The sequence below is a fragment of the Rattus rattus genome, chromosome 4 (genome assembly GCF_011064425.1).
Source record: "Rattus rattus isolate New Zealand chromosome 4, Rrattus_CSIRO_v1, whole genome shotgun sequence".
NCBI classification, from domain to species: Eukaryota; Metazoa; Chordata; class Mammalia; order Rodentia; family Muridae; genus Rattus; species Rattus rattus.
The window spans coordinates 82,549,381-82,576,072 of NC_046157.1; the positions used below are offsets into that span (position 1 = coordinate 82,549,381).

Consider the following 26,692-nt stretch of genomic DNA (forward strand, 5'->3'; position numbering starts at 1 on the left):
ATACAAAGCTCCACCCACTGGGCAGAGACGTTTGGGATCCAGGAATTGGGAGCGCCTGCCAGGGTTTAATGGAACAGCATACAATGCTGGGGATTAGGCGGCGACAAAACATGGCAGGCTGGCGAGCTTCCACATCTTTGGACCCACACAAGCGGGAGAGGATGAAGTTGGCTCTTTGGCCCTGGTTACATGATGTCTTTAACCTCAAGTGTCCATGTGGTGCTTGTCTCTTCCTTGCAACTGCTGTCATGACCCATAGGTAGGTGCATAAGCAACTTTGAGGCCTCTCTACTTGGTGACAAGAGGTGGCAAAGCCAACTTAGCACAAGTGACGAACAGGACGGAGGAAGAGACAAATGGAGGATGATCCAGGACCTGTAAAGAAACCTTCACATTTGGGCTGAGTTTGGTTGTCTGGAGAGGGACTGGAAGTGGTGTTAACAGAGCCCCCAGACCATACATGCAGCATCTGCCTAGGGGTGGTCTGCCCAAGGCACCATGGAAACCCTCAAATGATACAAATCAAGGGGAGGTGGCTGGAGAGACAGCACAGCGTTCTACAGTGTATGCTGCTCTTGCAAAGGACAGGAGTTTGGTTTCCAGCGCCCGTGTCAGGTGGCTTCTAAGTCCAGCTTTCATGGATCTGTCACCTCTTCTGGCCTCTGTGGGCACTGTAATAATGTGCTCTTGAGCAAGCACAAACAGACAGACAGATAGACAGACACATACAGACACACACACACAGACACACACACACAGGACACACGTATGAATGAAGTCTTTCTCCAGGCACTGGGTTGGCGCTTCATTTCTCTTCTCTCTCTCTCTCTCTCTCTCTCTCTCTCTCTCTCTCTCTCTCTCTCTCTCTCTCTCTCTCTCTCTCTCTCTCTCTCTCTCTCTCTCTCTCTCTCTCTCTCTCTCTCTCTCTCTCTCTCTCTCTCTCTCTAATTCAAGCCTACAGAAAGCCTAGGGCCTCGATCAAGACCTGAACCTACCTTCCAAAGCCACAGGCTGCTAATAGTCTGCTCTGTGTTGTAGCCTTGGTGGCTCTCTCCTCTGATGCACAAGTCCCACTGCCAGGTGGGCAACCCCCCGTGAGCCATCTCCCAAGTCTTGGGACATTCACAGGGGCAAGTATTTACACTGACACATGTGTGGCAGTGTCGGGCTAATAGACCCAGTGTTACGTATTTGTTCAAATAAATAACCACAGCCACACGCAACCAAACGTGAGCTGCCCACTCTTAGGAAGCAACGGGGCCTGGGGATCCTGGCGACCTACCGGCGTAGTGGTAGTTTGCTAAAGGATGACATTTTAACCTGACTGGCTTCCGCAGCAGCAGCGTTTCCAGGGTAGCCTGTGGGGTCAGAGAGAAAAGGCAGAAGTCAGTCTGTGAGAGAGTACCACAGGAAAGCAGGTCTGCACTGCAGCAGAGCAGGGAAGAAATCCGGGGACAGAAGACGCTAACGGGAAGTTCCTTTCAGTTCCGTTCCAACAGGACTCAACGTTTTAACTCCCACCTCCTACCCCCAGCCCCAAGCTCATGCCTGAAGCTAAAGGGTCAACACCACAGAGAACATAAATGGCAGCTATGAATTGAGTACTCCTTCGGAGAGACAGAGCGAGGTCTCTCTGAAGGGAGGCGGTTTCTTAGGGGAAAGGTTTGAGAGGAAGGAGTGGGAGGTCAGTGACTGCTTCCTAGACAATCACAGCTCTCTTCACCACTGAATAAAAACAGCTGTATTACATAAGAAATGCACCACATGTCACCCTTCCAGAGTGTCTTGTGTATATGCCCGTGTTCATGTGAGTACATGTATGTATATGCATGTACACGTGAAACTGTGTGGGCATGCGGAGGACAGATGACAAGCTGTCATTCATTCTTCAAGTGCTGTTCACCTTGTGCCTTGAGAGAGTATCTCCCACTGGCCTAGAGGTCACCAAGCAGATGAGGCCGTCTGGCCAATGAAACCCAAGGATTTGACTGTGTTTGCCTTCCAGCACTGTGAATACCAGCTCAGTGCACTAAATGTGCGTCTGGTGCATGTCTGTGTGTCATAAGTGCTCGTGGAGCTTAGAAGAGAGCCTTGGATCTCTTGGAACTGGAGTTAAAGCCAGTTTTAAACTGCCGCATGGGTGCTGGGAATCAAACCTGGATCCTCTGGAAGAGCTCCCCTCTAGCCTAAAAACAAAGATAGTAGGAGAGTGGATGGGTTTGGGTCGAGCAAGGCAGAGAAATCTTGCTATTTCCACGTCTAAGAGTCTGAAGCCTCAGCAACTTTTAGGAACTGCTTGGAAACCCAGAACCTCTGAGCTAGAGAGATGGCTCAGTGGTTAAAGTATTGGCTGCTCTTCCAGAGGACTCAGGTTCAATTCCCAGCACCATAAGGTGCTACAGGGCATCTGATGCCCTCTTCTGGCCTCCACAGATACTTCACACAATTAACATTTATACACCTAAAATAGAAATAAAGAAAAGGAGAAAACCCAGAATGCTGGGCCCCACCACCATCTGCTGAATCATCACAAACGCCTTAGGAACACTCCACAGTGACTTATGTATGTTGCTGAAGGTTCTAGAAGGGCAGTGGTCTCCAAAGGCAAGCACTCTAGACCACACGTGAAGTATTGCACATTTGTTTATTTGTTAACCTAAAAGCAGGTCCCTGATTCTAGTACTGGGGAGAATCAAGTCCTCCTATAGAAATTGAAACTAGTGATGGACTTATTTGGCCAGAAGTAAAGGTTGACTAGACAAATGGTCAGCTTTGACTCTGTGAAGATGGCCCCATGGTTCTAGTTTAGGGCCATCTGAGTGTCCCTAAGGAAGGTCCCCAGTGTTCAGAACTATGTTAAAGACGGGAAAGTAGAAACACTTAATGAGCTAGAGAAAGGAGGTCTGGAGGCATCCAAGTTTGGCTGCTCTCCACAGCAGGAAGAACCTTGAGGCCAGTTCATGTTTCACTCAAGCGTTTCTTCCACCTCATGGTGCATGAAGAGAAATTCTCATTTCCTAGAACACATGCACCCCTCGTGATAATTTAGTTACAGATATGCCAGCAGGAGTCTAAGTGGAGCTTTCTTTGCTGGAGGCCTTCCGGTCTGGACCTACTCACTGAGCTAATGCATCCACGAAGCCTTAGCTTCCTTACCATCACGTCACCTTTGGCCTCAAAGAGAGAGTGCAAAGCAAATTCCGAATTGGTCCCTCCGCCTGGCAGCGCGCTGGAACAACACAAATTCAGAAGGTTCTCCACTGTTGAGAGTAAGAAATCACTGTATCAGATATGTCTAGTGTCACAAAAACCCATACCCATTCTGGAGCCTGATGTCCCTCACCCTCCCAGCTCCTCCTAAGTGCCAGTACCTTGTTGCTGGAGGGCCTGGTTTTCTAGCTCAGGCCACGGCTTCCATACCAGTGTGGCCTTGTGTATGTCCTGAGCCATGGCAGAGACGTCTTGCAGTTCTGGGATCTCTGCTTGGAATCTTAAGCCAATGTTGATGCGTCTTTAATGAAAGGAAAAGAAAAACAGTATGGGCTTCAATGCGACAGCCTAGACCAGAGGCAACTGTCGGAACTGCAGGCATCAGGGAAGCAGCTTCCTCTGCTAGGAGAATGCCAGAGCAGGGTCCTCCAAGTCCAGGCATGGCCCTTTTTACTGGTAAGATCAGTTTTTAATGTTGGGGGTTGGGGTACACTGTGTGAGGGTGTGTCTCTGCAATTTTTGTACCAGCAGAGAGCTAAAGACTAGCAAGGTCTTGGTCTTGTTATTTTTACATGGCCTATCGCTGGTCTTATATTTTATAAATATTCATTCTTCCTCATTTGCCCAAGACACTCTAGACTTGTATCTGATTGGCTGTAATAAAGATCTGACGGCCAGTAGTTGGGCAGGAATCAGATATGGGAGATTCATCCAGGAGACACAGAGGTGAATGGTCAGATCAGAATGGAGCAGAGAGGTAGACCTGGCCACACGGTGGAATGTAGTGCCCGCATTAGTTGGGTTAGAGTAGTTGGGAGACTGCCCAGCAAAAGACTCAAGCTTTACAATATTAATAAGGCTCAGTGTCATTTATACTGCTGGTGGGTCCAAGTTAGGCCTCTTACAGTTGGGGGCCTGGGGAAGGGGATGGGGGCAGTCTACAACGTCTCAGCTTTCAGCCTCTCAGCGGAAACTGGAATGAAAGGACAGCTAATTCCAATAGAGGAGTTGCTGAGAGCATGGCTAGATCATACCCAGAATGAAGGGAGGAGGCTAAGCGTGGGCAGCAATGTGAAGTATTTATGCCTTCCAGACCACTCTTACATGTACATGCCATCTAAGCTCAAAAGGCCAGGGACACGAACACGGTAATCACGATTCCCATTCAAGGCACCAACAAAGGCCTCAAAAACCCGACTCAGTAAAAATCAAAATGAGAATGTGTCAACCCAAGCTTTCTGATTCTGGACTCTACAAAGCTCCACCCCATGGCCTCTTTTCATTCATGGAAAGAATCACCTTTCCCTTCCGTAGTGAAGCAGTGTCTCTTTACATACAGCTCTCTGTGGTTTTCAGTAACCCGTGACCAGCTAACATTAGCTGGAATACTTAGATGGAATTAATAGTTGAGGAAAATATGAAGTGAGAAAATCCTGGAGTAATTCTGTAAGCACAACTTTTATTCTATTTTAAGTAACGGGATGAAATCGCAAGCCAAGCCACTTCTACCGGCCCTGGATGTGACCCATCCTTTTGTCTACAGTACCCACACTATAAACTGCCTACCTGTACTTCAGTTGGGATCTATAGTCTATGACAGATAACTCGATGGTCTATCTGCTTGGATAGATTAGGTCTCACTTATCAGACACGATTGTGGCACTTTAGTGCTAATAGGCAGGGCATGGTCCTATCAGAGGTTTCCGGTACCCTCTGGAGGTCAAGCCACCAATGTGTATGTGGATACTGTACCTCCCATTGATCATGAAAATGATTCAAATCCGTGATACTCAACAAGTCCATTTGGAAGACTGGCCGAGAGTCACAGAGGGAACATGGGAAAAAGAACATTCAGAAGGATTCTCTTCTAGTTAAGCACCTTCAAGAGAGAGGCCGCGGTGCCATGGGGGATATGAACGTATATGAGTCTAGAAGCTGGCCCGTGGAGGTAGGGACGCTAGATTATTTGAATCTAGGGTTTCACATTTAGCCTCAAGTCTCTAAAACACTAGCAGCTATGAGGACGTGGTAGGGAGGAGGCCATGATCCTACCATTTCCACAACTCTCCCCTCTCAGTGGCTACTGAATACAGAAATACTGACTACCCTTCTAGAAGCTTCCAGACCTTTCCTTATCTGAGACTTATCCCTAAAGAGTAACTGGTTCTTCCTTACGGTTCAACATCCACAGTCTGTTCTCCGGGTCCTGGGGTGACTGTCACATTGCTGCCATCGATGCTGCCTGAAACACAAAAGCTAGCGTTTACCGGACAACAAGGGAAAACGTCCCAAGACACGAATACAGATGGAAGTTAGCTGACCAGGAATTAGCCAGGCAGCAATGACAAGGCGCTTCTCCTACCCAACCCATATCAATTTCCAGAAAGGTGGATGGATTCACGAGGTTCTTTTTCTTTCTCTCTCTCTCTCCCCATCCTTCAGCCCCTTGACAGGGTCTAGATGTGTGGCTCAATCTGGTTTTGAATTTCCTCACCTCCAGCTTTAAGCCTCAGCCTCCCCAGTGCTTGGGATTACAGGCGTTAAGACAGCCATTTCTCACAGTGTGAGGGAAAAAAAAAAGCCTGGTTTAGCTACATGGTTTCTAGGCAACCAGAAAGAAACCTAGCTACAAAGATCTCTCTTCTCCCCCCAACCCCCAATATCTACTGAGGAGATGGGGTTTTCCTGTGCTGTTCAGGCTGGTCTCACCCTCCCCTCATCCCTTCTGCCTCAGCTCCTATAGTCGTTGGGGCTACACTCGCATATGACCTACAGGGTTCATGATTGATTTTTTTTTTTTTTAAAGCACAGTAAATATTACGATTTACTCTTGTTTATAATAGCACCCATGTGAATAACGGCTAAATATTTATCTTAAGCATCTTTTTTTGACCATCCGAAGCAGCCTTGGTGTGCTTTATCCCAAAGACACTGACTCCCTTCTCTCCTCAGACTGATTCCCTCGAGTTACTTAATGCGATGCGGAGGCATTAAGAACACCTCGCATCGTGTGTGGAACACATAACGGATATTTCACAGAAATCCACGGGGGTAAACTAGCCAGTTGAAGAAAGTGAGACTCCCCACCCACTCAGGGTAGTATCCAAATCGACAGGGGGTGACACCAGGGTTTAAGGGACGACTCACTGGAACGGCACAGCAGCACGCGTGGCGTGGGCGTGAGGGGAGTGAGGGGCAGCTGGGGGTGCACTCCAGGGCCGTGGCCAGAGATGAGGACATTGCTGAAGAGCCCTGAGCCCTGGCGCACGGGGCTCAGCATGGGTGGCGGCGTGTAGGGGGGCAGTTCGTGGGCGGGGTCCAGGAGCAGGTGGTCCCCGAGGATGCGTGGGGAGCGCAGTTGGCTCTGGTACAGGGTGGCCCCCGAGTAAGAGGTGGGGTTGGGAGTATAGGAAGAAGGCGGTGGTGGGATGAAGAGGGGCTCAGGCCGGTGCCGGAACTTCTTCTTCTCTGGTAGGGTCTTGAGGGGCTCCTCAACTTTGGCGGTGATGGGCGGATGTTTCCGGGGGATTTCCTAGAGTGAGAGGAACAGTTGGGATTCAAACTAGGGCACCCCAGCCATTGTCCCCTTTCTAAGTACAGAACTGCTATCCTTGCCTTGGTCCCTTTCCATAGATTTGGCCAGGGATCTCGAAAATTCTAAGGGGGTGGGGGAGAGACTGCCTCCCTTCTGTTCGTCCCCTCCCACTCCCACCACATCGGCCTTGGGCTCGTTAGCAAAGAAAATCCGGAAGGTCTGTGAAGGGTAGGGTGGGGCCGCAAGAAGTAATAAATTAAAACTCTGGCTTATCACTGCATTTCCATCTGTCTTGAGTGGAATCCAGCAGAGTGGCTCTTTAGCTCCCCCACTGCTCCTGCAGGGATAGATCACACATGTTCTAAGCAGGGGTCAGAATCCTCTCTTCAGGGATGCAAGGCCCAAGGCTGAGGGGCAGGAAGAGCTTCGTGACTAGCGCAGGTTCCCCGAGCTGTCACCACGGCTCTACAGGGTTACTTGAGGCCGGGGGCACAGTGGCCCACAATCCTCAAGGCCGTTTTAACGGGCTCTCCTGGAGATGGAGCTGGTGACGCCCCCCTGTCACGCCCCTCTGAGGCGCCTCTGTAGCAACCCTAGCTCCTCCTGCTTCCTGTCAGCAGTGCTAGTTTAGATTATGGCGGGTAACCCAGCCTCGTCTGGGGGACCTGCCACACGGAGACACATATACTAGTAAGTCCACACATGCACGTCAAATAGAGAAGCAGGGTATGCCAAAGCCGGACGAAACAGACTTGGGTCGGGGGCCAGCATCAACCCAGAAAAGCCGAGAGCTGGGTGTGACAGCCAGCCGGGATACCTGTGGAGAGGCTCTGAGGTGCTCAGGCACAGCTGCAGTGCCCAGCAGCTCTAGTGCCAGAGTGGCGAGTGAAGACAGCAGCAAGGGGTGATGGGAAAGACTTTCATGGTCACATGACCAGCTGCCTCCAGGCCATGTGACCTGTCCCAGCTCCCTTCAGCTTTGGGCCCCTCTCACCGGCCTGCCTTCAGTTGCGTGGGCTCTGCCTCTCCCCTCCCGCTGTCTACTTCTTCCTCAGCTCCCTTGACTTCCGAGGTGCCATCCCAGCCTCTAGGAGAGGCTCTTGGGGAGGTAGAAATGAAGGAGGAGGGGGAGAGGGGCTCCCGGCATCAGCGTGGAAGTTGCCGAGGGAGCGCTAAGATGGGTCTCCGTGGACCAGTGCCCTCCAGCCTCACAGCCAAGGCCCAGAAGAGACCCCGAGGAGCCAAGAGGCTGCTGAGAGTGTTTCAAAAATGCGACGTTGCCATCCCTAGGCCTGACTGTGGAGCAAATCTGAAACCCTTTAAGCCCGGTCCTTGGGTCACTGAGGAGGTCATTTAAGTAATGTGGAGTTCTTGGTGACCTCAACTCTGCCCAGGAGCCTAAATGTAGATTTCAAAAGTCCCCTTTAGGCTCTTTTGGTGCCTCTAAATAATGCTTTATTATGTCCCAGGCAAGGCTCTCTGAGCTACCTGGACCAGAGGCCCAACTCAGAATGTCAAAACACTCAGACCATCACATTTAGGTCACATCTGAAATGTTTCAACTATGGACTCTAGGGGACAGAGCCAAACACTGAATATAAAACTCCTGTCCCCAGGAGAGGGAGAAGGCTACTGGTAAGTCTGGGGGAAATGGAGACTCTGAGAGGGACATTTCAAGTTGGCTTTATGCCAGAGCTGAGATTTGAATTTAGAGCTCTTTCCTGGATTTTAAACTTGTTTTTGCACCAGGAGCTTGATTTTCACTCTTTACTCCTGAGCATGCTTCTGATTCAGCCTGCCCGCTGTCAGCTGGATGGTCTCGGTCTCCCCCCCCCCCCCGCATTAAACCAGGTTCACCACTTCCTATTCAGCCTACTCAGAACTCCCTTAATCATCCTAAATAAAAAAATACCACCACACTGCCTTGGTAGCTGGACCTGGTATACTGGTGCACCCTGATTTATGATGGACGTACAATCTGAATAACTAAAGCAAAGCAATTAAGTTTAAAATGCAGTTAATATACCCCGCTCACAGAGCATCCCTACCCCTGCAACTGAGGGCAGACGGTCTTTCCCCTCAGGATCTAGTAGCTCACTGGAAGCATCGTGTGCACGTTCCTCACTAGCCTTGGAGAAGGTCAAGATCCAAAACCCAAAATAGAACTTGCACTTGTATGTAAAGTCGAAAACTTGTAAGAGGAGCCATTTTGGCAGAAGACACCTGTCTTTCCATCTTGCCACCTCCAGGAAATAGGTTTCTCCCTAGCCCTTCCTCTTCTCACTGTCTTGAATGAGATGGGTGTTATACTCCCTGTGTGGCTTCCAGGATAGACGCAGAGCCTCTCGCACCTACCACACAGCTTCCTCAGGAAGGTGTGTGTGTGTGTGTGTGTGTGTGTGTGTGTGTGTGTGTGTGTGTGTGTGTATAGGTGGAATCATCTGTATCTGTTGCTGGTCCCCTCTCGCCAGAATATGGAGGTGGTCCCTCAGCCTCTCTTCTTCTGAGCCTCAATCTCACACAGGAACCCAAAGCAGTTCTTTTGCCGAATGTTTCAACCCTACCCTTACGGCTCCCAGAATCCACTCATTGTCTCAGGACATTTAAGATCCAAGACACTACGGGATGAGACAGGTCTGGTATGGCCAACCATGGAGGTCATTATTTCCCCAGGGTAGAGAGAAGAGGCAGAGAGGAGAGGAGGGGGTGAAGAAGGCAAGGAGAATTTAACAGGGACTGAGAAACATGAATCGCTTTGCTTTCCTGAGACTTGTGGGGTCTGGCTCTCACTGGGCTCATTTCGGGAACGGTAATGGATCTGAGACCCCAGGGATTAAAGAGGGTGTGATGATTGTAGGCATTGGCGATGCAGATCATCTAAGCCGGTGACTCAGATACTTTCCAGAGGTGCAGCCATTCCGAGGTTTACCTCTTTGGCAGTTGGGTCTGGGAGAGCCAGAGGTCTTGGGAAAGATCCAGGGCAGGGAAACGGTTTGTTTATTAGCAGAGATGTTTTTCCTCTCTTAGTGACTGGCAAGGTTATATTGATGCCTGCCAACTGAATTGTCATTGACGTGCTTAGGCGTGAGAACACGTCAGTTTTCAGAACTGGACCCAGACCATCAGCCTGGAGGAGTAACGAGTATGGGACAGGTTGGTCAAGTGGCGGGGTGGCCCTAGAACGCTTGAACCTGAGAGGGAGACTACGTCAAGTCGAACAGGGCAGTGATTCTGGAAAAGCTGTCCTCATCTCCAAGAAAGCAAAGCAATGTCCCCACCCCAGGCAGGTGTGGCAGTGCAGCAACTCACAGCAGGCGCACGGGGGGCAGCCCCTTGGGGAGAGTGAGGGGGGGAGAGGGTCATCCTCACGAGCACAGGCATCTCGTCGTCCGACATCGAGCTGGCTGGCTTGTCTCTGGCCGAAGGGGTGGCAGCGACGCTGTTGGTGAACCCCTGAGAGCTGGGCTTGGGTGGGAGAAGCTTGACAGGGACAGACACGGGCATGACCATAGGCGTGAGGCGCTCTGCCTCAGGAGGGAGCTGCGGTGGCGGCTGAGGCGGCAGTGGCGGCTGGGGCTGAGGCTGAGGCTGAGGCTGAGGCGGTGGGACCTTCTCTCCTTCCTCCTACACAGACAATAAAGGCTTTGATCCTGGGCTGAAAGCAGCTCTCCCAAGGGGGGATGGACTTGCTTTTCCTCAGAGGTTCCAGGACATCAGTGGAGGGGAACAGAAAACCACAGCTGGGCGGTTTCCTTCCTGTAACTCTGGGTCCCTGAGCTGCACGTAAGATATCGCTTGTATATGAAAATATTAAAAAAAAAAAAAAAAGAAAGTTGGTGGCTTTCGTGGCTTTTTGAAATAAAGGACAGGGACTGCTATTCAGTCAAAACTAAACGTGAGATCTTAGGTAGGAGATTTCCACTCCTTGGGTCTCAGTTGCCTCAGTGTCTTAAGGAAACAATCAGTGTAGCTTACATTTTATTCGGGTTAGGAAACCACGTGGAGAACGCAGACTGTGCTGTGGTTGTGTTTGTTTCTTTGAGACAGGTTCTCAATAGGTGACCCAAAACTCAGAATCCTCCTGCCTCAGCCTCCTGAGTGCCGGGATTTCAGGTGCGTAATGCCACACCAGGCTGAAAACATACCTTCTCTTTTCTGCGTTTTCAGACAAGGATCTTGCTATGTTGCTTTGGCTAGCCTTGAACTCGCCGTGTAAACCAGGCTAGCCTCAACTTGCAGTGATCCCCCTGTCTCTACCCCCTGGGCACTGGGATTAGAGAGGCATGAGCCACGGACCACCTGGCAACATATCTTTAAAATGTGAAGACAGGCTGGAGGGATGGTTAAAAGCACAGGCTGCTCGTCCAGAGGGTCCGAGTTCAATTCCCAGCTCCCGAGTGGCAACTCACGACTCTCTGATATCCAGCTCCAAGAGATCTGACACCCTCACATAGACATGCATCCAGGCAGAACACCGATGCACATCAAGTAAAACAGTGAACACAAACTCCACTTTTATGTGTGTGGCACAGCCAGGAAATAGAGACGGGAGAGTAAATCTCAAAATTCAATATTTTCAGAAAATTCTCTGAGTTTGACCTGAACCCAAAAGTGGTTTCTTTCTTTCTTTTTTTTTTTTTTCTTTCTTTTTTTTTTTTTTTTTTTTTTTTTTCGGAGCTGGGGACCGAACCCAGGGCCTTGCGCTTCCTAGGCAAGCGCTCTACCTCTGAGCTAAATCCCCAACCCCCAAAGGTGGTTTCTTACATGACTGTCCTCCTGGATCATCCTGAGGGGATCACAGGATCACTGGATCCTACCTACAGCCAATCACCACTGCACGAATGGATAGAAAATTCTGGCGAGGCTTGGGGATTACATGCTTTCCTTAGTCGCTGACCACTGATGTCAGAGGCCATTTGGTGCTTCAGTAGATATTAGATTTCAACTACACATTTGCATATGTATAGTCTGCATTTGCATATTTATAGATCTCACACTGACAGAGTTCCTTGGTACCTTTCTCTAGGAAAAGAGAGGGGATTCCTACAAGGTTTCTAGCACTCCTCTTTTGACACTTGTCTAAGAAGCCAGGGAAGTGGAGACCGCCTCTCCTGGCACCCACGAAAGGCACACATCCATCCCCCTGTCTCACTCCAAGAGCAGCGAAGCAAAGCAAGCAGCACATGACCTGTAAAGGACGGGGTGGGCCCCTGCTGACCTGTTTGAGGCTGGGGGATGCCCTCATTCCCCCGTGGGACCGCATGTGGCCATTCAGGGCAGGCAGGCTTTTGAACTCCTTCAGGCAGATGGAGCATGTCAGCTTGTTCTTGGCATCAAACTGTTCCCCAAACACTCCTTTGGTTTGGCCGCTGTTGAAGGGTAGGGCCACACGGAAAGGACACACACATCGAGGACGGGGAAACAAGAATTTATCACAAGGCATCAAACCTACAATGAGATCATTTTGTTTATCTAATCTACCACTGTCTGTGGCTTTGATTATCTGCCAGATGACCAAGCCCAAAGTACAGATGGAGAAACTGAGGCTCAGGGAGCAAAGGCTTGCTTTCTTTTAAAAAAAAAAAAAAATCAAAATTTTAATTAGATTTATATATATCGTATGTGTGTTGGATCAGAGGACAACTTAAGAGTCAGCTCTCTCCTTTCAAACTTAGGCCATCAGGCTTAGCACTTCTGCCTGGAGAGCCATCTCACTGGTCTGGGAGGGCTTTCTCTTCTTTAAAAAAGTTGTGTGTGTGTGTGTGTGTGTGTGTGTGTGTGTGTGTGTGTGTGTGTGTGTGTGTGTGTGTGGTGTGTCAGCTGCTTGTGTGTGTGCACATTGCGTGTGCCCGGTAGCTGGGGAGACAAGAAGAGGGCACCAGATCCCCTGGAGCTGGAGTTTCAGGCAGCTGTGAGCAACCTTGTGTAGGTGCTAGGACTCCAATTCCAGCCTACAGCAAGCCCAGCAGGTGCTCTTACGGCAAGGCCATCTCTCCAGCACAGAGGACGTTCTTAACGTCACACGGGATGCATCCTCCATCATTCTAGATCTTCAGGCACTGGGGTGTTCTAATCCACAGCTTTAAACGCCCACCCACCATGGCTGTGAGAGAAGGAAGTGAGCCCCGTGCTGTTCACTATGACACACCCAGAGCGCGGCTCGAAGCCTGGGACACAGAAGGCACCCATGAAGTCCCCAGTGACGGAACTGGTGAAGAACAGAACTCAGAGCAGCTAAACCCGTGACTGCTCCGTACTCTATGAGTGCCTTCAGTCCTCTGAGCCCAGCCTTCTCACTTCTAACATGAGAACAGCAGGAGCTGGGATCATTGAGGACTTAGCCTGCCCGCAACGCCTGCCTCACTGGTATTTACCTCGTGTAACACAGGTCGAGTGTTCAAACATAGCCACTACTGCTTTCCCTACACTTCCCTTGAAACTTTGGCCTTAGATTTAGAAATGAGTTATTCAAACAACTCACGAAACACCCCCAGCCTCTCAAATATTCCAAACCTTTGACCATACCTTGATTCCGGAGATCCAGGCTGGGCTCTCCCATCAGGTAAGTGCATCTAATTTGGAGCCAAACAGGGCACCGGAAGAAAACAAGAAAAGAGAAAAAACAAACAAACATGTATTTCTAAAGGGAGGACTCTCAAGTTGTCTGAATACAAGGATCTACCCTTCCAGAACTTTCTCTGCCCATGATTACCCCGACATGTCTACTTAGGCCTTTGTTCTGCATCTGGTTTCTGCCCACTACTCCCTGAACTCACAGCTGATGCCAGCCCCAAGCCCACTAAGACTCGACCCCCTTCTACCCACCTTATTCTGCTTGTGTCTAGTCTGCACTAACAGAGTCCACCCCGGAAAAGGACAGACGGGAACTGGGTGGCACAGCAACATTCCAGGGGACCAGATAGCCATCAAAACTAAAGAACTTCGTGTATATGACTGCATGTATGGCGTGTGTAAAGGTGGTGTGGGCCGTGGGTGGGGAGCATCCATGTGCACCGACCGTGTTTGTGCAGAAGTCACAGGACAATCTGTGTCGCTACCCCAAGGATAGAGTTCAGTGGGGATGAGATATCCCTACTCTGTGGTCCTCTTGCCCCTGACATAGACACTGTACACGAAGGTGCATGTGGTTCTATACACACCTGTGGGCATGTTAGTGAAGGCTAGAGGTTAGGCTAGCCTTGGCTATTGTTCCCTAGGCACTGTTCACGTCAACATTTTTATTACACTCTATCTATTTATCATCTATCTATCTATCATCTATCTATCTATCTATCTATCTATCTATCTATCTATCTATCTATCTATCTTCCTACTTATCCATCCATCCATATGTGTGTGTATATGTGTTGCCACAACATGTGTGTGGAGGTGAACAGACAATTCATTGGGGGGGGCAGTATTCTCCTTTCTCCTCAGTCCTGGGGGTTGGAACTCAGGTCTGCAGCAGAGGCAGTAAGTGCCTTTCCTCGCTCAGCCATCATGGTGGCCCAACTTGCTATTTTTGAGACAGGTTTCTTACTAGCCCAGGGATCCTCTGGTCGCTGCCTCTCCAGTGCTGGGATTACAAGCATTTACTGCCAAGCTCTGCCCTGCATCCCATGCTTGAGCTGAGCCAACCCTCTGGCCCCTGGTCCTGATCATTATGTTAACTGTTTCAGACACACTACAGTATTCTGCCCATCTCTTTAGTGAAGTGACAAAACCCCAGGGCCAAAGACGGAATCCATATCGATTTTGTATTCCAAGTGTCTGTGTAGGTTAACCTGTGGGAAATGTGTGAAGAACGTAAAGGGTAAAGGTTGGAGGCAGGATTGGGCACTGCAGAGACTCACTCCTGGCTGAGTCTGTCGCACGTGCAGATACGGGAAGGAACCTTGAGATACCTGGGGCCACATCGCACTGGGAGACGGCTGCTGATGCTGAGATCCCATGTTGTTGAGGTGGATCCCACTGGGGGACAGGAGCGGTTGGTGAGGAAGGGTACTGGTGACCCGGGTCATTTCTGAGCTTGCTGGATCTGCCACCCCTGTATCAGAAGGTCCCATGTCCCCGTGAGAGCTCAGCAGAGCCGGGGTCTGCCTATCACTGGAGTACGTCTTCAGCTGACTGTCTTCACGCTGCAGGTGCTGGGACAGGTGGCTCTGCTGGTAGAGGGGGTGACTGTAGGGCTGTTGAGGCTCCTGATAGTAATACTGGGGCATGGAGCCCAGCTGGATCAGCTGGACCGCATGTGCCTGCTCCGGGGTATACTGGTGAGGGTCCCTGTGGTACGAAGGGGGCTGCAGGTGCATGGATGGCTGCTGCTGCTCTTGCAAGTGTTGCATCATGGGTTGGGGCTGATAATACTGAGGTATCTGCAGTGAACTCTGCCGCTGCTGCAGTTGGAGCTGCTGTTGCTGCTGTTGCTGCTGCTGCTGCTGCTGCTGAGGCGGTGAGGGGCGAATCTGCTGCTGCTGTTGATGCTGCATCTCCTGCACGGAGAGCCGCTGCAGTCCGGCTTGCTGCTGCTGAGGCGGCGGCTGTGGGTAATACTGGTGCTGCTGCAATGGCTGCATATGGCTGGACAGCACCTGAGGGGCTTGCAGTGGCTGTCCGCCTTGCATGGACATCTGGGCCAGGGGCTGCTGGTAGTCATAATACAGGTGCCCTTGGGGAGCATGCTGCCCGACTGGAAGGGCTGGTTTGGGCAGTCCACCTGTGAAACCAGGGTGAGGCTGCTGGGGTACCTGCTGGTAGCGAGAAGCTATGGCTGATGCTGAGGGCTCCACAGGCTTCTGAGACAGCAGCTGACGGAGGGCACTGTCAGAGGCTCCATCCATCACTGCTGACTGGGTGTGCAGCACCTGGGCCATATTGTTGACCTGAATTCGCAGGTTTTGGTTGGCAAACACCTGGGTGAAAGAGTCCAGCTTGTGCAAAACACCACTGGTGAGTTTCTGGGTCCGGATCTCGCTGGCCTGGGAATACGTGTATTGGTACCCATCCGTGGGTTCCACCTGGGCCGGCGCCCCCCACATCATGTTTGAGTTGGCCAAGTTGCTACGAAGCTGGACATGGCTCCCAGGCCCTGCATGGCTTCCCCATCCTCCCTGCCTGGAGGCATCCATTTGGCCAAGGTTTTTGGAGCCAATAGGCAAGCCGAGACCATCCCGAGTATCTTGAGGGAAGTGAGGAGAGATGGGTGAGGCCTGCGGGGCGTCCATTCCAGCCCCCGAGATTGTATTCCCATAGCTGTGGTTCAGCCCGCTGTGCACGCCAAGGGGTGGCTGTTGATAGAAGAGGTTCTCACCACCGTGGGCCACGTGATTGGTCTTGTACAGTTGCTGGTCCCCCATGATGTCCTCCGTGCTTATGAATGTTCAGCCACAAAACGAAAACCAAAAAAACAAAACAAAACAAAACAAAAAAAAACCAACAACAAAAAAGAGGAAATGAAGAAAAAAAATCCTGAAACCCTGAGAAGATGAGAGAAATAGTCCACCCTACTCCACGGCTGACATGTCTGTGAGGGTGGTTGGAGGCAGGGGTCCCTGTTGGCTTGAACCAGTCATCAGTGGAGCCGAGGTGCCTACATCCTCACTCGGGCTGAGGTACGGACCAGACACCACCGTGGTGGGGGGACGTCCTTCACACCTGGAAGACAGGATACAAAGGACAAAATTTATTTCCCTGGAAGTTTTGACAAGCCATTATTATGAATACTGTGGTCATTAATGAAAGATAGGTACAGGGAGGGCTGGCGTACGGTTCAGAAGATTAAGGTACTTAATGCCGAGCCAGGCGACCTCGGTTCAAATCCAGGGACCCACATGGTGGACGGAGATGTGACTCTTGACAATGTACTCTGACCTCCACAGGAGTGCCGTGTACGTATGGGATGCATGCTTACCCGTAGGGAGTGTGAGCCTCTGAGTCTGTACGGGTCAGGGGAGGACTTCCGGCATCCTGCCCAATCAATTCCCACTTATTCCAGGGTCTCTCGATGGACGTTACGTTAGACCATCCAGCAAGCTCCAGGGCTCCCCTTCTCCAGGCTGCCCACAGTGCTGGAGTTATAGCCACCAACAGGCACACCTAGCTTTTTGTACGGGTGCTGGGGATTTGAACTCAAGGTCCTCATGTTTGCGCGGCAAGTAAGCCACCGCCCGGCCTTTCCCCATCCGTTCCGGTTCTTCTGTCGTTTTCAAACTGGGGTGTGAATCTCTGGGAGCACGGGAGGGCTTTGCAGGCACAGCGCACGCACTCCAGACTCTAAGAGGAACAACTCTCAGGTCCCTGAACTCCCACAGAAGTATTTTTCTAGAATGGCGTGATAAGAGAGGTACACGTGGTTCTGTCCCATCTGCTCTCCTCTTTTACAAAGAGGAAGGTAAACCTCTCACCTGATCCAGCGCAGATGACACCTGGATTCATTATTTGCTTATTGACTGATTGATTGATTGATTGATTGTGTACGTGTGGGCACACATACACATGTTCAAGTGTTCGTGTGCCACTGTGCATGTGGAAGTCAGCTCTCTCCTCTCACTCTGTGGATCGAACTTGAATCACTGAGCTTGGCAGCAAGCTCCTGTCCCTGCTGAGGCATCTCATTGGCCCTCTTGGTTCTAATCCCTGTCTCTGTAAGTTCTAAGGGGCTGGGGAGATGGCTCAGTGATTCGAGAGCACTTCCTATTCTGGTAGAAGACCTGAGTTCACATCCCGGCACCCAAGTCGGGACATTCACAGTCTCCTGTAACTCATTCTCAAGGGGATCGGGTGCCCTTTTCAAGCTTCTTAGGGTACTTGGACAACAGACAAGAAATAAAACTTAACACACAGACAAACCTCAGAGAAGTTCTGCGGCTGTACAAAGTTGTCTTCTGACCCGATGCCCATGTCCTGGATGTAGACCCAAGTACCCTCATACAACAACAGAGAGATAAAATGCGAAAGGAAGGGGTTGGGGATTTAGCTCAGTGGTAGAGCGCTTGCCTAGGAAGCGCAAGGCCCTGGGTTCGGTCCCCAGCTCCGAAAAAAAGAAAAGAAAAAAAAATGCGAAAGGAAGTTTTAGTGCAAATAATCAAATGCAAATTTTGGGCGATGGATCACAGTGTGAGTTTTGGTATAGAATTCAGGAGCAGATCAGAGAACTGAGTGATCTTGCTTTAAGAAACTATGTGTTGGGCTGGAGAGATGGCTCAGCCGTTAAGAGCACTGACTGCTCTTCCAGAGGTCATGAGTTCAATTCCCAGCAACCACATGGTGGCTCACAACCATCTGTAATGAGATCTGGTGCCCTCTTCTGGCCTGTAGTCACATATGCAGGCAGAATGCTGCACATAAAATAAATAAATAAATCTTAAAAAGAAAAAGAAAAGAAAAAAAAAAAGAAACTATGTGTTTAACAGAATGGCTCAGCGGTCACGTGCGCAATGACAATGGGGCTGGATTCCTGGTACCTTATACACTAAACATCAACGAGGATTTTCGTTTGCTTTTTTAAAGATTTAATCACCCATTCTTAAATTTATGCATATGTGTGTGTGCTGTGTGAGTTCATGTGTATGTGTGTGTGTGCTGTGTGAGTTCATGTGTATGTGTGTGTGTGCTGTGTGAGTTCATGTGTATGTGTGTGCGCTGTGTGAGTTCATGGGCGTCGTGTGTGTGCAGGGAGCACCGGGTCTCTTAGAGCTGGAGAAGAAGATGCTTTTGAGCCACCTGATGTGGGTGCCGGGAACCGAACCTGGGTCCCCTGGAAGACGAGCAGGTGCTCTTGGTCACAGACCCTTCCCTCCAGCTCCGAGGTTTTCCTGGCTTTTATTTTGTTTCAAGATAAAACCCGGTGTTCTTCCTATCAAGAATGAACAACAGTTTTCTGTGCTGATGTCTGGATAGACGGGAAATGCTGGTCCTGCTCGCATTACTAGCAATAAATGATCTTCCTGGATTGCTTTAAATTATTTCTTCATATGCGCCGTGTGTTTACGTACATATGAATGTGGGTGCTTATGGAGGCCGGAAGGTGTCGGATTCCCTGGATCTGGAGTAACCGGATGTTATCATTCCCCGACCACGGTGCCAGGAACTGAGCTAATTTTCTGGAAGAGCGAAACTGCTCTTTAGCAGTAAGCTGTCTCTCCATGGTGTCATGGAGCCCAGGCTGGCCTTGAGCTGTCGTATAGCTCAGGGTTACCTCCAGCTTCTGACTCTCATGATTCTACCTCCTAAGTGCTGGGATTATAGGACCAGGGACCCCAGCTTTATACAGTGTTGGGGATCAAACTCCAGGGCCTGAGGCAGGAGAGGGAAACTATCCACTGAGCCAGACCCAGAGAGAAGTTTCTTTTTAAAAAGTCTTTCGGTACCACCATCCTGAGGTACATTTTCGAAATGATCTTAGTTTTTTCTGTTTATTATTTACTGGTGGTCTGATCAATTGTGCATTATTAAAAGTTCTGACTAACTCAAACCAAAAGTACGTTTAATACAGACTCATGATTCAAAAGCTGGAAGATGTCAACTTTATGTAAAGTTGTTACAGACAAATAGGATGGGGACACAAACAAAAGAGCCTTAAGCCTAAAATCTATATTACATGTAGAATTCCTGGGGGAAAACAAGAGGACATGGCACATGTATCTGTGTGTGTTGTGTGAGTGTGAATGTGTATGACTGTGTGTATTTGTGTGTGTGTCTGTTGTGTGAGTGTGAGTGTGTGTGTTTGTGTGTGTGTGTGTCATCTGTGTCTGTGTGTGTTGTGTGAGTGTGTATTTGTGTGTGTGTCTGTCTGAGTTGTGTTGAGTGTGAGTATGTATGACTGTGTGTGTTTTGTGTGTGTCTGTCTGTGTGTGTGTTGTGTGAGTGTGAATGTGTATGACTGTGTATTTGTGTGTGTGTCTTTCTGTGTCTGTTGTGTGTGTGTATGACTGTATGTGTGTTTGTGTGTGTGTATCTGTCTGTATCTGTGTCTGTTGTGTGAGTGTGTGTATGACTGTGTGTATTTGTGTGTGTGTGTCTGTCTGTGTGTGTTGTGTTGAGTGTGAGTGTGTATTACTGTGTGTATTTGTGTGTGTGTCTGTGTGTTTTCAATGAGTTATGGGTGGGTATTCAATTCCTAGGGTGTTTGGTTCCATGGGATTCATTTAAAAGTGATGTCATAGTTTCACTTAAAAATATCAATATTTATAATATCCTGGAGATCACATTGGCAAACATGATTAAAAACCATATATGTGAACTTGAACAGGAGCCAGGAGGCGAAGAAGAATTTTACAAAAGCTATATCGGGCGTGGTGACACATGCCTGTAATTCCAACACTCAGAGCCAGGCGGATCCCCAGGGATGAAAGCCATTCTGGCTACATAAGAGCCTGTCTCAAAAACTGAAGACAAAGGAGGTTTATAAGCTTATTTTAGGGAGGATTTTTTTTTCTTTTTTTATAAGCAGAAACATCTGGAGTTGACCCTGAATTTGAGGTGGTGTGGAAAGTGAGGGGCGGTCCCCGACGACTTCTCAGAAGTTGCACAAGGGTGCTAGGAACAGGGGTGATATGTTCCAGAAGCAGCATCCCTCACTGCTCAAAAGATGGTCCACACCACAGGGGACCTGGTTAGGAGTCTGCAGCCAGTGCTTCTTGCCCAGTCCCGCCGCAGTGGTTAGTTCTGTCAACTTGACACAACCTAGAGTTACTGGGGAAGAAAGTGTCAGTGCGGGACTGTCAACATTGGGTTGGCATGGGCATCTCTACGGAGGTTTACCTTAATTGGTGTGGGGAGACCCAGCCCACTATGGGCAGTACCATTCCTTAGGCTTCTGGACTGCCTAAGCATAGAGAAGTCGAGTGGAGCACCATCATGCCAGAACAATTTCTTTCTGCTTGACTGTGGCTGCCATGTGAGCAGCGATCTCAAGCTCCTGCTGCTGTGACTTACCCACAGTGATGGGCTACAATCCGGAATTGTGAACTAAAATGAGTTCCTTTCTCCTCAAAGCTGCTCACCTTTTTTCTTTTACTTTATGTGTATTCTATGCTTTCCCTTCAGGTATGCTTGAGCACCACGTGTGTGGTCCCTGTGGAGGTCGGAAGGCCGCACTGGATCCCTGGGGACTGGTATGACATACAGATGGTTGTGAGCAGCCACATGGGTGACGGGAATCCAAGCCAGGTCCTTAGAAGGGCAGGTGATGTTCTTAACCACTGAGCCATCTCTCTAGGACCCGTGACTTGCTTATTGTCAGGGTATTTTATCCCAGCGGCAGAAACGAAACTGGGACGCATCTCAGAACAGAAACTGCTTTTTATCAAGGGATCCAGCTCTGGCCAGGGACTGGGGTGCACTGAACACACGTAAGAGCAAGCATGGAGAGGGAGAGATGGGAGAACCAGCCCCTGCAATGTTCTGCCCTTCGGAGCCTGGCGTCCCGGTCTGAGAGACACTCCAGGGGGTCTTTTCCTTCAGCTCTCTCAGAGAAGCCTCACCTGTCAGGTTTGCAGGGGTAGACCCTAGACAGCTGCCTACTTCAGCCTTCTACTGCCAAGTTTGCAGCAACTCAACCTCGTCTGTTACAGATTGGCCAGTCTTTCAAGGGTCCTTTTCATCAAACCTGACTCGCTCTGTCCCACATCAGGACCTTGGCACATGCTGTCTTTCTGTGGTGCTTTGAGTATGCTTAGGTCAGGGAGTGGCACTGTTAGGAGGTGTGGCCTTGATGGAGTAGGTGTGGCCTTGATGGAGTAGGTGTGGCCTTGTTGGAGTAGGTGTGGCCTTGTTGGAGTAGGTGTGGCCTTGTTGGAGTAGGTGTGGCCTTGTTGGAGTAGGTGTGGCCTTGTTGGAGTAGGTGTGGCCTTGTTGGAGGAGGTGTGGCCTTGTTGGAGGAGGTGTGGCACTGTAGGCTTGGGCTTCAAAACCCTCATCTTAGCTGCCTGGAAGCGATTATTCTGCTAGCAGCCTTCAGATGAAGATGTAGAACTCTCATTTCCCCTTGCACCATGCCTGCCTGGATGCTGCAATGCTCCTGCCTCGATGATAATGGACTGAACTTCTGACCCTGTAAGCCAGTCCCAACTAAATGTTGTCCTTATGAGAGTTGTCTTGGTCATGGTGTCTGTTCACAGCAGTAGAACTCTAACTAAGTAAACCCCCCCCCCCCAATATAAAGATCTAGTTATCCTTCTCTTCAGCCCCTCTCCAAGATGCACGTACCAGGTCACTTTCAGTTCTGAATTCAAGCTACACATTCCTAGGGAGTCCAGCCTGACTCCAACCCCAAGTCTACATAAGGTTCTATTATTTCTTTAAAGCAAAAACCATTATCGAAGTGTCTGTACCTGTGTGTGTTCCCATGGAGGCCAGAAGAGGACGCTGCAGCCCCTGGAGCTGGAGTTAAATTGAGCTGCTCAGTGTTAGTGCTGGGAACTAAACTCAGGTCTTCTGGAAGAGCAGCAAACACTATTGATGGATGAGCCCTTAATTCCTTGATTACACTTCGTCCTAAAACTATTCCTTCACATTGCCTCCTTTCCCTTAACCAACCTCCACACCCCACAAGCTTCTCCTAACAGCTTTGCCGTTACTGTTGTTTGTTTTCCTTTGAGACAGGGTCTCATGTGACCCAGGCTGGCCTTGAACTCATTAGGTAGCCCATAATGCCCTTCAGCTTCCGACCCTGGTGCCACCATGACTGGTTTATGTGGTACTGCAGAATCGAACCCAGGACCTCACATATACAGGAAAAGCAGTCTACGGTCTGAGCCACACCCCCCAGCCCCCTCGTATAACACTCCCTTTAAATGGTGTTGAAAAGATGACTCAGCGGGTAAGTGTGGCTACGCCTCTTGCAAAAGACCCACGGCCTGTTCTCAGCGCTCACAGTAGGCAGCTCCCATCACCTGTAACTACAGCTGTAATGGCATCAGATGCCTCTGGCTTCCACGGGCACCTGCACTCATAGTACCTATATACTCACACATAGATACACACAGAATTAAACATAAAAATATGAATTTATGGTATGTGATCTGTGCGGTGCTGTGTATGTGTGTGTGGTGTGATGATGTCACGGTGCCCACGTGGAGATTGGAGGACAGCTTTGTGGAGTGTGTTTCTTCCACCTTTGTGAGTACTCGGGGATCGAACTCAAGTCATCAGGCTTGTACAGCAAGCCCCTTCTTTACTCTAAGCACCATGTCTGCCACCCACCCCTAAACACTTTCTTAATTCCATGCCCATTTCTCTGTTTTCACCCCTGTCATATCAGGGTAAGACGCAGTACCTGTCTTCAGGACTATTCCAGCAGCCTGCAACTTGCCTGCAGACCCCTGACCCCTGACCCCTGACTCCATTCTGGTCTGTCATGGAGACAGCAGCAGAACAGACTTTAGAACTGTAACTGAGTCATCCCCCCATCCTGCAATGTAAACAGAGCCTTTATGCTCCTAGGTAAAAAATCACAACTGCTAACGAAACTGGTAGGCTCTGCACAGCCTGCCCCCAGTTCCACACATCTCCACAGGGCCTTTGCACACACAACTCCTCACAACTGGAAAACTCTTCCCTCTCCTCCTCTCTCTTCTCTGGTCTTTGTTATCTCTGAGATCTTAGCTCAACTTAACCCTTTCTAAGAAAGCTCGCCCTGCCCCACCTCCATAGTCTACGTCAGACCCTTCCTTGTTTATCCACAGAAAACCATTTTCCTGTTTTAAACTGTGCCAACGGACAAGAGAAACCATGTAACAACGATCCAGCTTCCCAGAGTTAAGCCAGGAGAGGTTGAGCAGATGCTACAATCGGCTACAATTGATGGATCTCTCTACCGACAAACAGGACTTAAAGTGGGGAAGGGGACCCAGAAGAATGTTCCAGAGAAGGAAGCATCAGGAATGAAGCCACAGAACCAGCTGCAGATGCTCATACTGGGATACCACATCCTCACTGGGAACTTCCCAATAGGGCAGGTGAAACGGCTCAGAGGGTAAAGGTGCTTGCGGCCAAGCCTGCCAACCTGAGTTCAATTCCTGGGACCAGCATGGTGGAATGCAAGAACTGACTCTCCAAGCTGTGTTCTGACTCCCACAGGAACATGCACACATAAGCACATTAATAAGTAAAATGCAATTTAAAAAAAGAAAGTGTTGAACGGTTAAGGGCATTTGATGTTTTTGCCCAGGAGCGAGGCTTTGTCCATAGCACCCATGTTTCTGCACACAACTGTCTGTAACTCCAGTTCCAGGGGATCCGATACCCTCATCCATCCTGTCCGGGAACCAGGCACATATGGTGCACATACATGCACGCAGGCATACGCCTACATGCGTGTCACCCACCACACACCCTGCATGGGATGACAGCTAGATCATGTCACTCCCGTTGCTGTGTGAAGTCCTTTCTGAGCACTCGGGAGACGGAGGGATGGCTCTGCATTCTGAGCTAGGGGAAGTGAGTCTCTGTTCCTTCCTATATCTAGAGCAGGACTGTAGCTTGCTGGTGAGCACGGGCCCGAGGTAGACATAGTGAGCTCTCAGCTCCTGGGGTGCCAGCCGCATCAGTCCCTCAGACCCAAAGCTCAGCAGCTCTGGGAGGCCCTCGCTGTCTACGGCCTTTTTGTTGTCAGAGTTGCTCAGGCTGGTCTCCGGCTTGCTACGTAGCTAAGGATCTTGAACTCTTTCGTGGTTTGAATATGCTTGGCCCATAGGGAGTGGCACTGTTAGGAGATGTGACATTGTTGGAAGTGTGTCACTGGGGGGTGGGCTTTGGAGGTCACCTCCTACGCTCAGGCTCTGCCCATTATGGAAGCATTTCCTTCTAGCTGCCTGAGGTTGCCAGGTTTCTGGTTGCCTTTGAAACAAATACAGAACCCTCAGCTCTTCCAGTGCTATTACTGTGTGGATGCTGCCATGTTTCCCACCTTGATGATGATGGACTGAACCTCTCCTGTAAGCCAGCCCCAATTAAATGTCCTTTATAGAGTTGTCTTGGTCATGGTGTCTCTTCACAGCAATGAAACCTTGGAAAACAGAAAGTTTGTCTCAGTTAAGACAAACTCCTTATCCTTAGCCTCCACTTTCCATGGTAGTTGCCAGCCTGTGTCCTTCTGAGCCTTCATCTCCTGTATGCTCAAGATGAAGGTCACACACAGTCTTAGGATCATCTAGTCTCCCCATAATACAGATGGAGAAACTGAGACCCAGACATGTGCCCTCTGAGACTGGAACAGCACCTGGCTCACGGCTGCCACGAACCTTTGCTCAACTCAGAGAGGACAATGACATCCCCACACGGAACAGGGAGGCCGTGGGGACACCACGTGCCGGTCACTTTGCATAAAATTTCTGTCCGAATGTCTATTTACACATGGTTCAAAACTCAAAGGCTAAAACCAACATACAGACGGGCACAAAAATCCCAAATGAACACTTGAAAATAAAGTGACAAACCGTAGCAAACATTCAGAAAGAGAGAGTTCATGAGGAGCCCTTCCTGCCTGACCCCAGTTGCCCTGCACCTCTCCTGCCTGACCCCGGCTGCCCAAACCCTTCCTGGAACAAGCAGGCTCTTACACATCCTGAGGAGTCCATAGGTCCACCAACACCAATGGTAGCATGTTAGTCCCCCAGTCAGCACCTTGCCAAACTGCCTGCCACGTTACCCGTATCACTGGAAAACCCAGACACCATTTATGACATTGGCTTGTCAGTCTGCAGAGCTGCTGACATGCTGAGGACGGGGGATGTTACCTATTCTTCTTGTTTAATTACTCTTAATGTGTTTCTCTGAATTGCTTTTGTTGCCTTATTATTTTTCTAATGAGGTGACAGCTTTCCCCTTGGTGTGCATAGCCTCCTGGGTAATTGGCACCAGAAGCGTTTTTTTTTTTTTTTAAACACACCAGAGACACCAATGCCTTCCCATTTATTCATTCAGTTCCCTACTAGACGTGAGACTCAGGCATTCCGGAATGAGTCAGAGAAATAAATGACCACTCAGAACTCAACTCTGCCTCCACACTCCTCTACAGGGGCGAGCCTGTCTTTCCTGCCACAAGACTCAGGGACAGATAACCCATGGCTCCTGTGCCAGTCACCAAGAAGTATCTCGTGTCTCTGTGACTGGGTCCTCACAGATGCTCAGTGAACATTGGGCAAATGACGCCCATTGTGGGTCAATTCACTCCCCAGGCAGGTTGTGGCCTCTGACTTGGGCTGAGAAACACGTCTTCTGTTTTCTGGGGATTCTAGGGTCCCAACACATTGGATTCATGGAATAGTACAGATCAGAGCAAGGCTCTGCAGAGGCCTCATAGAAGCTGGTACACTTACCCAGAGAGGACCAGTTACGAAGCACTGTTGTCCGGGTACTGTGCAGTCTGTTATAGTTGTGCTGACCATCATGAAAGTGGCTGGGGACTGGGTGGGTGTCAGTATGCGCTAACAGCCACGTTAAAGTTCCTGGTCTCATGATCATGAGGCTTACCCTTATGGAGGCTGGAACTGGAATCCCCCCTAATTTTCTTATGGCAAGGAAAAACTTTATTGAGATAGGATCTTAATATGTAGCCCTGGCTGCTCTCAAGCTTGAGACATAGACCAGGTTGGTCTCGAACTCACAGAGATCTGCTTGCATCTGCCTCCTGAGTGCTGGGATTAAAGCTGTACCCGCGGCTTCTTTTGTCTGAGACAGGGACTGTAGCAGAAGTTGACCTCAAACTTCACTTCCCGAACCCTGTGATTACAGCACCATGCCCCATTTATGTGGTACAGGGTGTAGGAGCCAAGGCTTGGTGCACATTGGACAAGCATCTCCCCAACTGAGATATGGCCCTAGCCACCCCCTTCTCAAATCTTCTTCTTACACTTTTTTTCTTCTATTAAAAAGCCCCCTTTTGGGGCTTAGGAGATGGCTCAGTGGGTAAGAGGGCTTGGCTGTACAGGGATGAGGACTTGAGTT

General features: G+C 49.7%; 1 protein-coding gene and 1 long non-coding RNA gene across 4 annotated transcripts in view; both read right to left on the reverse strand.

The window, feature by feature from the left end:
- Window positions 1–16,169, reverse strand: part of Trerf1 (transcriptional regulating factor 1) — a 43,874-nt gene extending 27,705 nt beyond the window's left edge. For 2 of the 3 annotated variants that reach the window (XM_032900591.1, XM_032900590.1), the window contains exons 1-9: window positions 14,650–16,169; window positions 13,271–13,317; window positions 11,964–12,114; window positions 10,055–10,369; window positions 6,358–6,742; window positions 5,386–5,452; window positions 3,372–3,511; window positions 3,157–3,260; window positions 1,283–1,358 (exon numbers count right to left, since the gene is read on the reverse strand). In XM_032900591.1, coding sequence (XP_032756482.1) covers window positions 1,283–1,358; window positions 3,157–3,260; window positions 3,372–3,511; window positions 5,386–5,452; window positions 6,358–6,742; window positions 10,055–10,369; window positions 11,964–12,114; window positions 13,271–13,317; window positions 14,650–16,101 — 2,737 coding nt within the window. In that variant the 5' untranslated portion in view covers window positions 16,102–16,169. The remainder of the gene's footprint in view (window positions 1–1,282; window positions 1,359–3,156; window positions 3,261–3,371; window positions 3,512–5,385; window positions 5,453–6,357; window positions 6,743–10,054; window positions 10,370–11,963; window positions 12,115–13,270; window positions 13,318–14,649) is intronic. The other variant, XM_032900592.1, reaches the window with a different exon arrangement.
- A 2-nt stretch (window positions 16,170–16,171) lies between these two features.
- Window positions 16,172–26,692, reverse strand: part of LOC116899090 — a 178,094-nt gene continuing 167,573 nt past the window's right edge. Inside the window, exon 5 of the long non-coding RNA XR_004387688.1 lies at window positions 16,172–16,399. This is a non-coding gene — a long non-coding RNA (uncharacterized LOC116899090). The remainder of the gene's footprint in view (window positions 16,400–26,692) is intronic.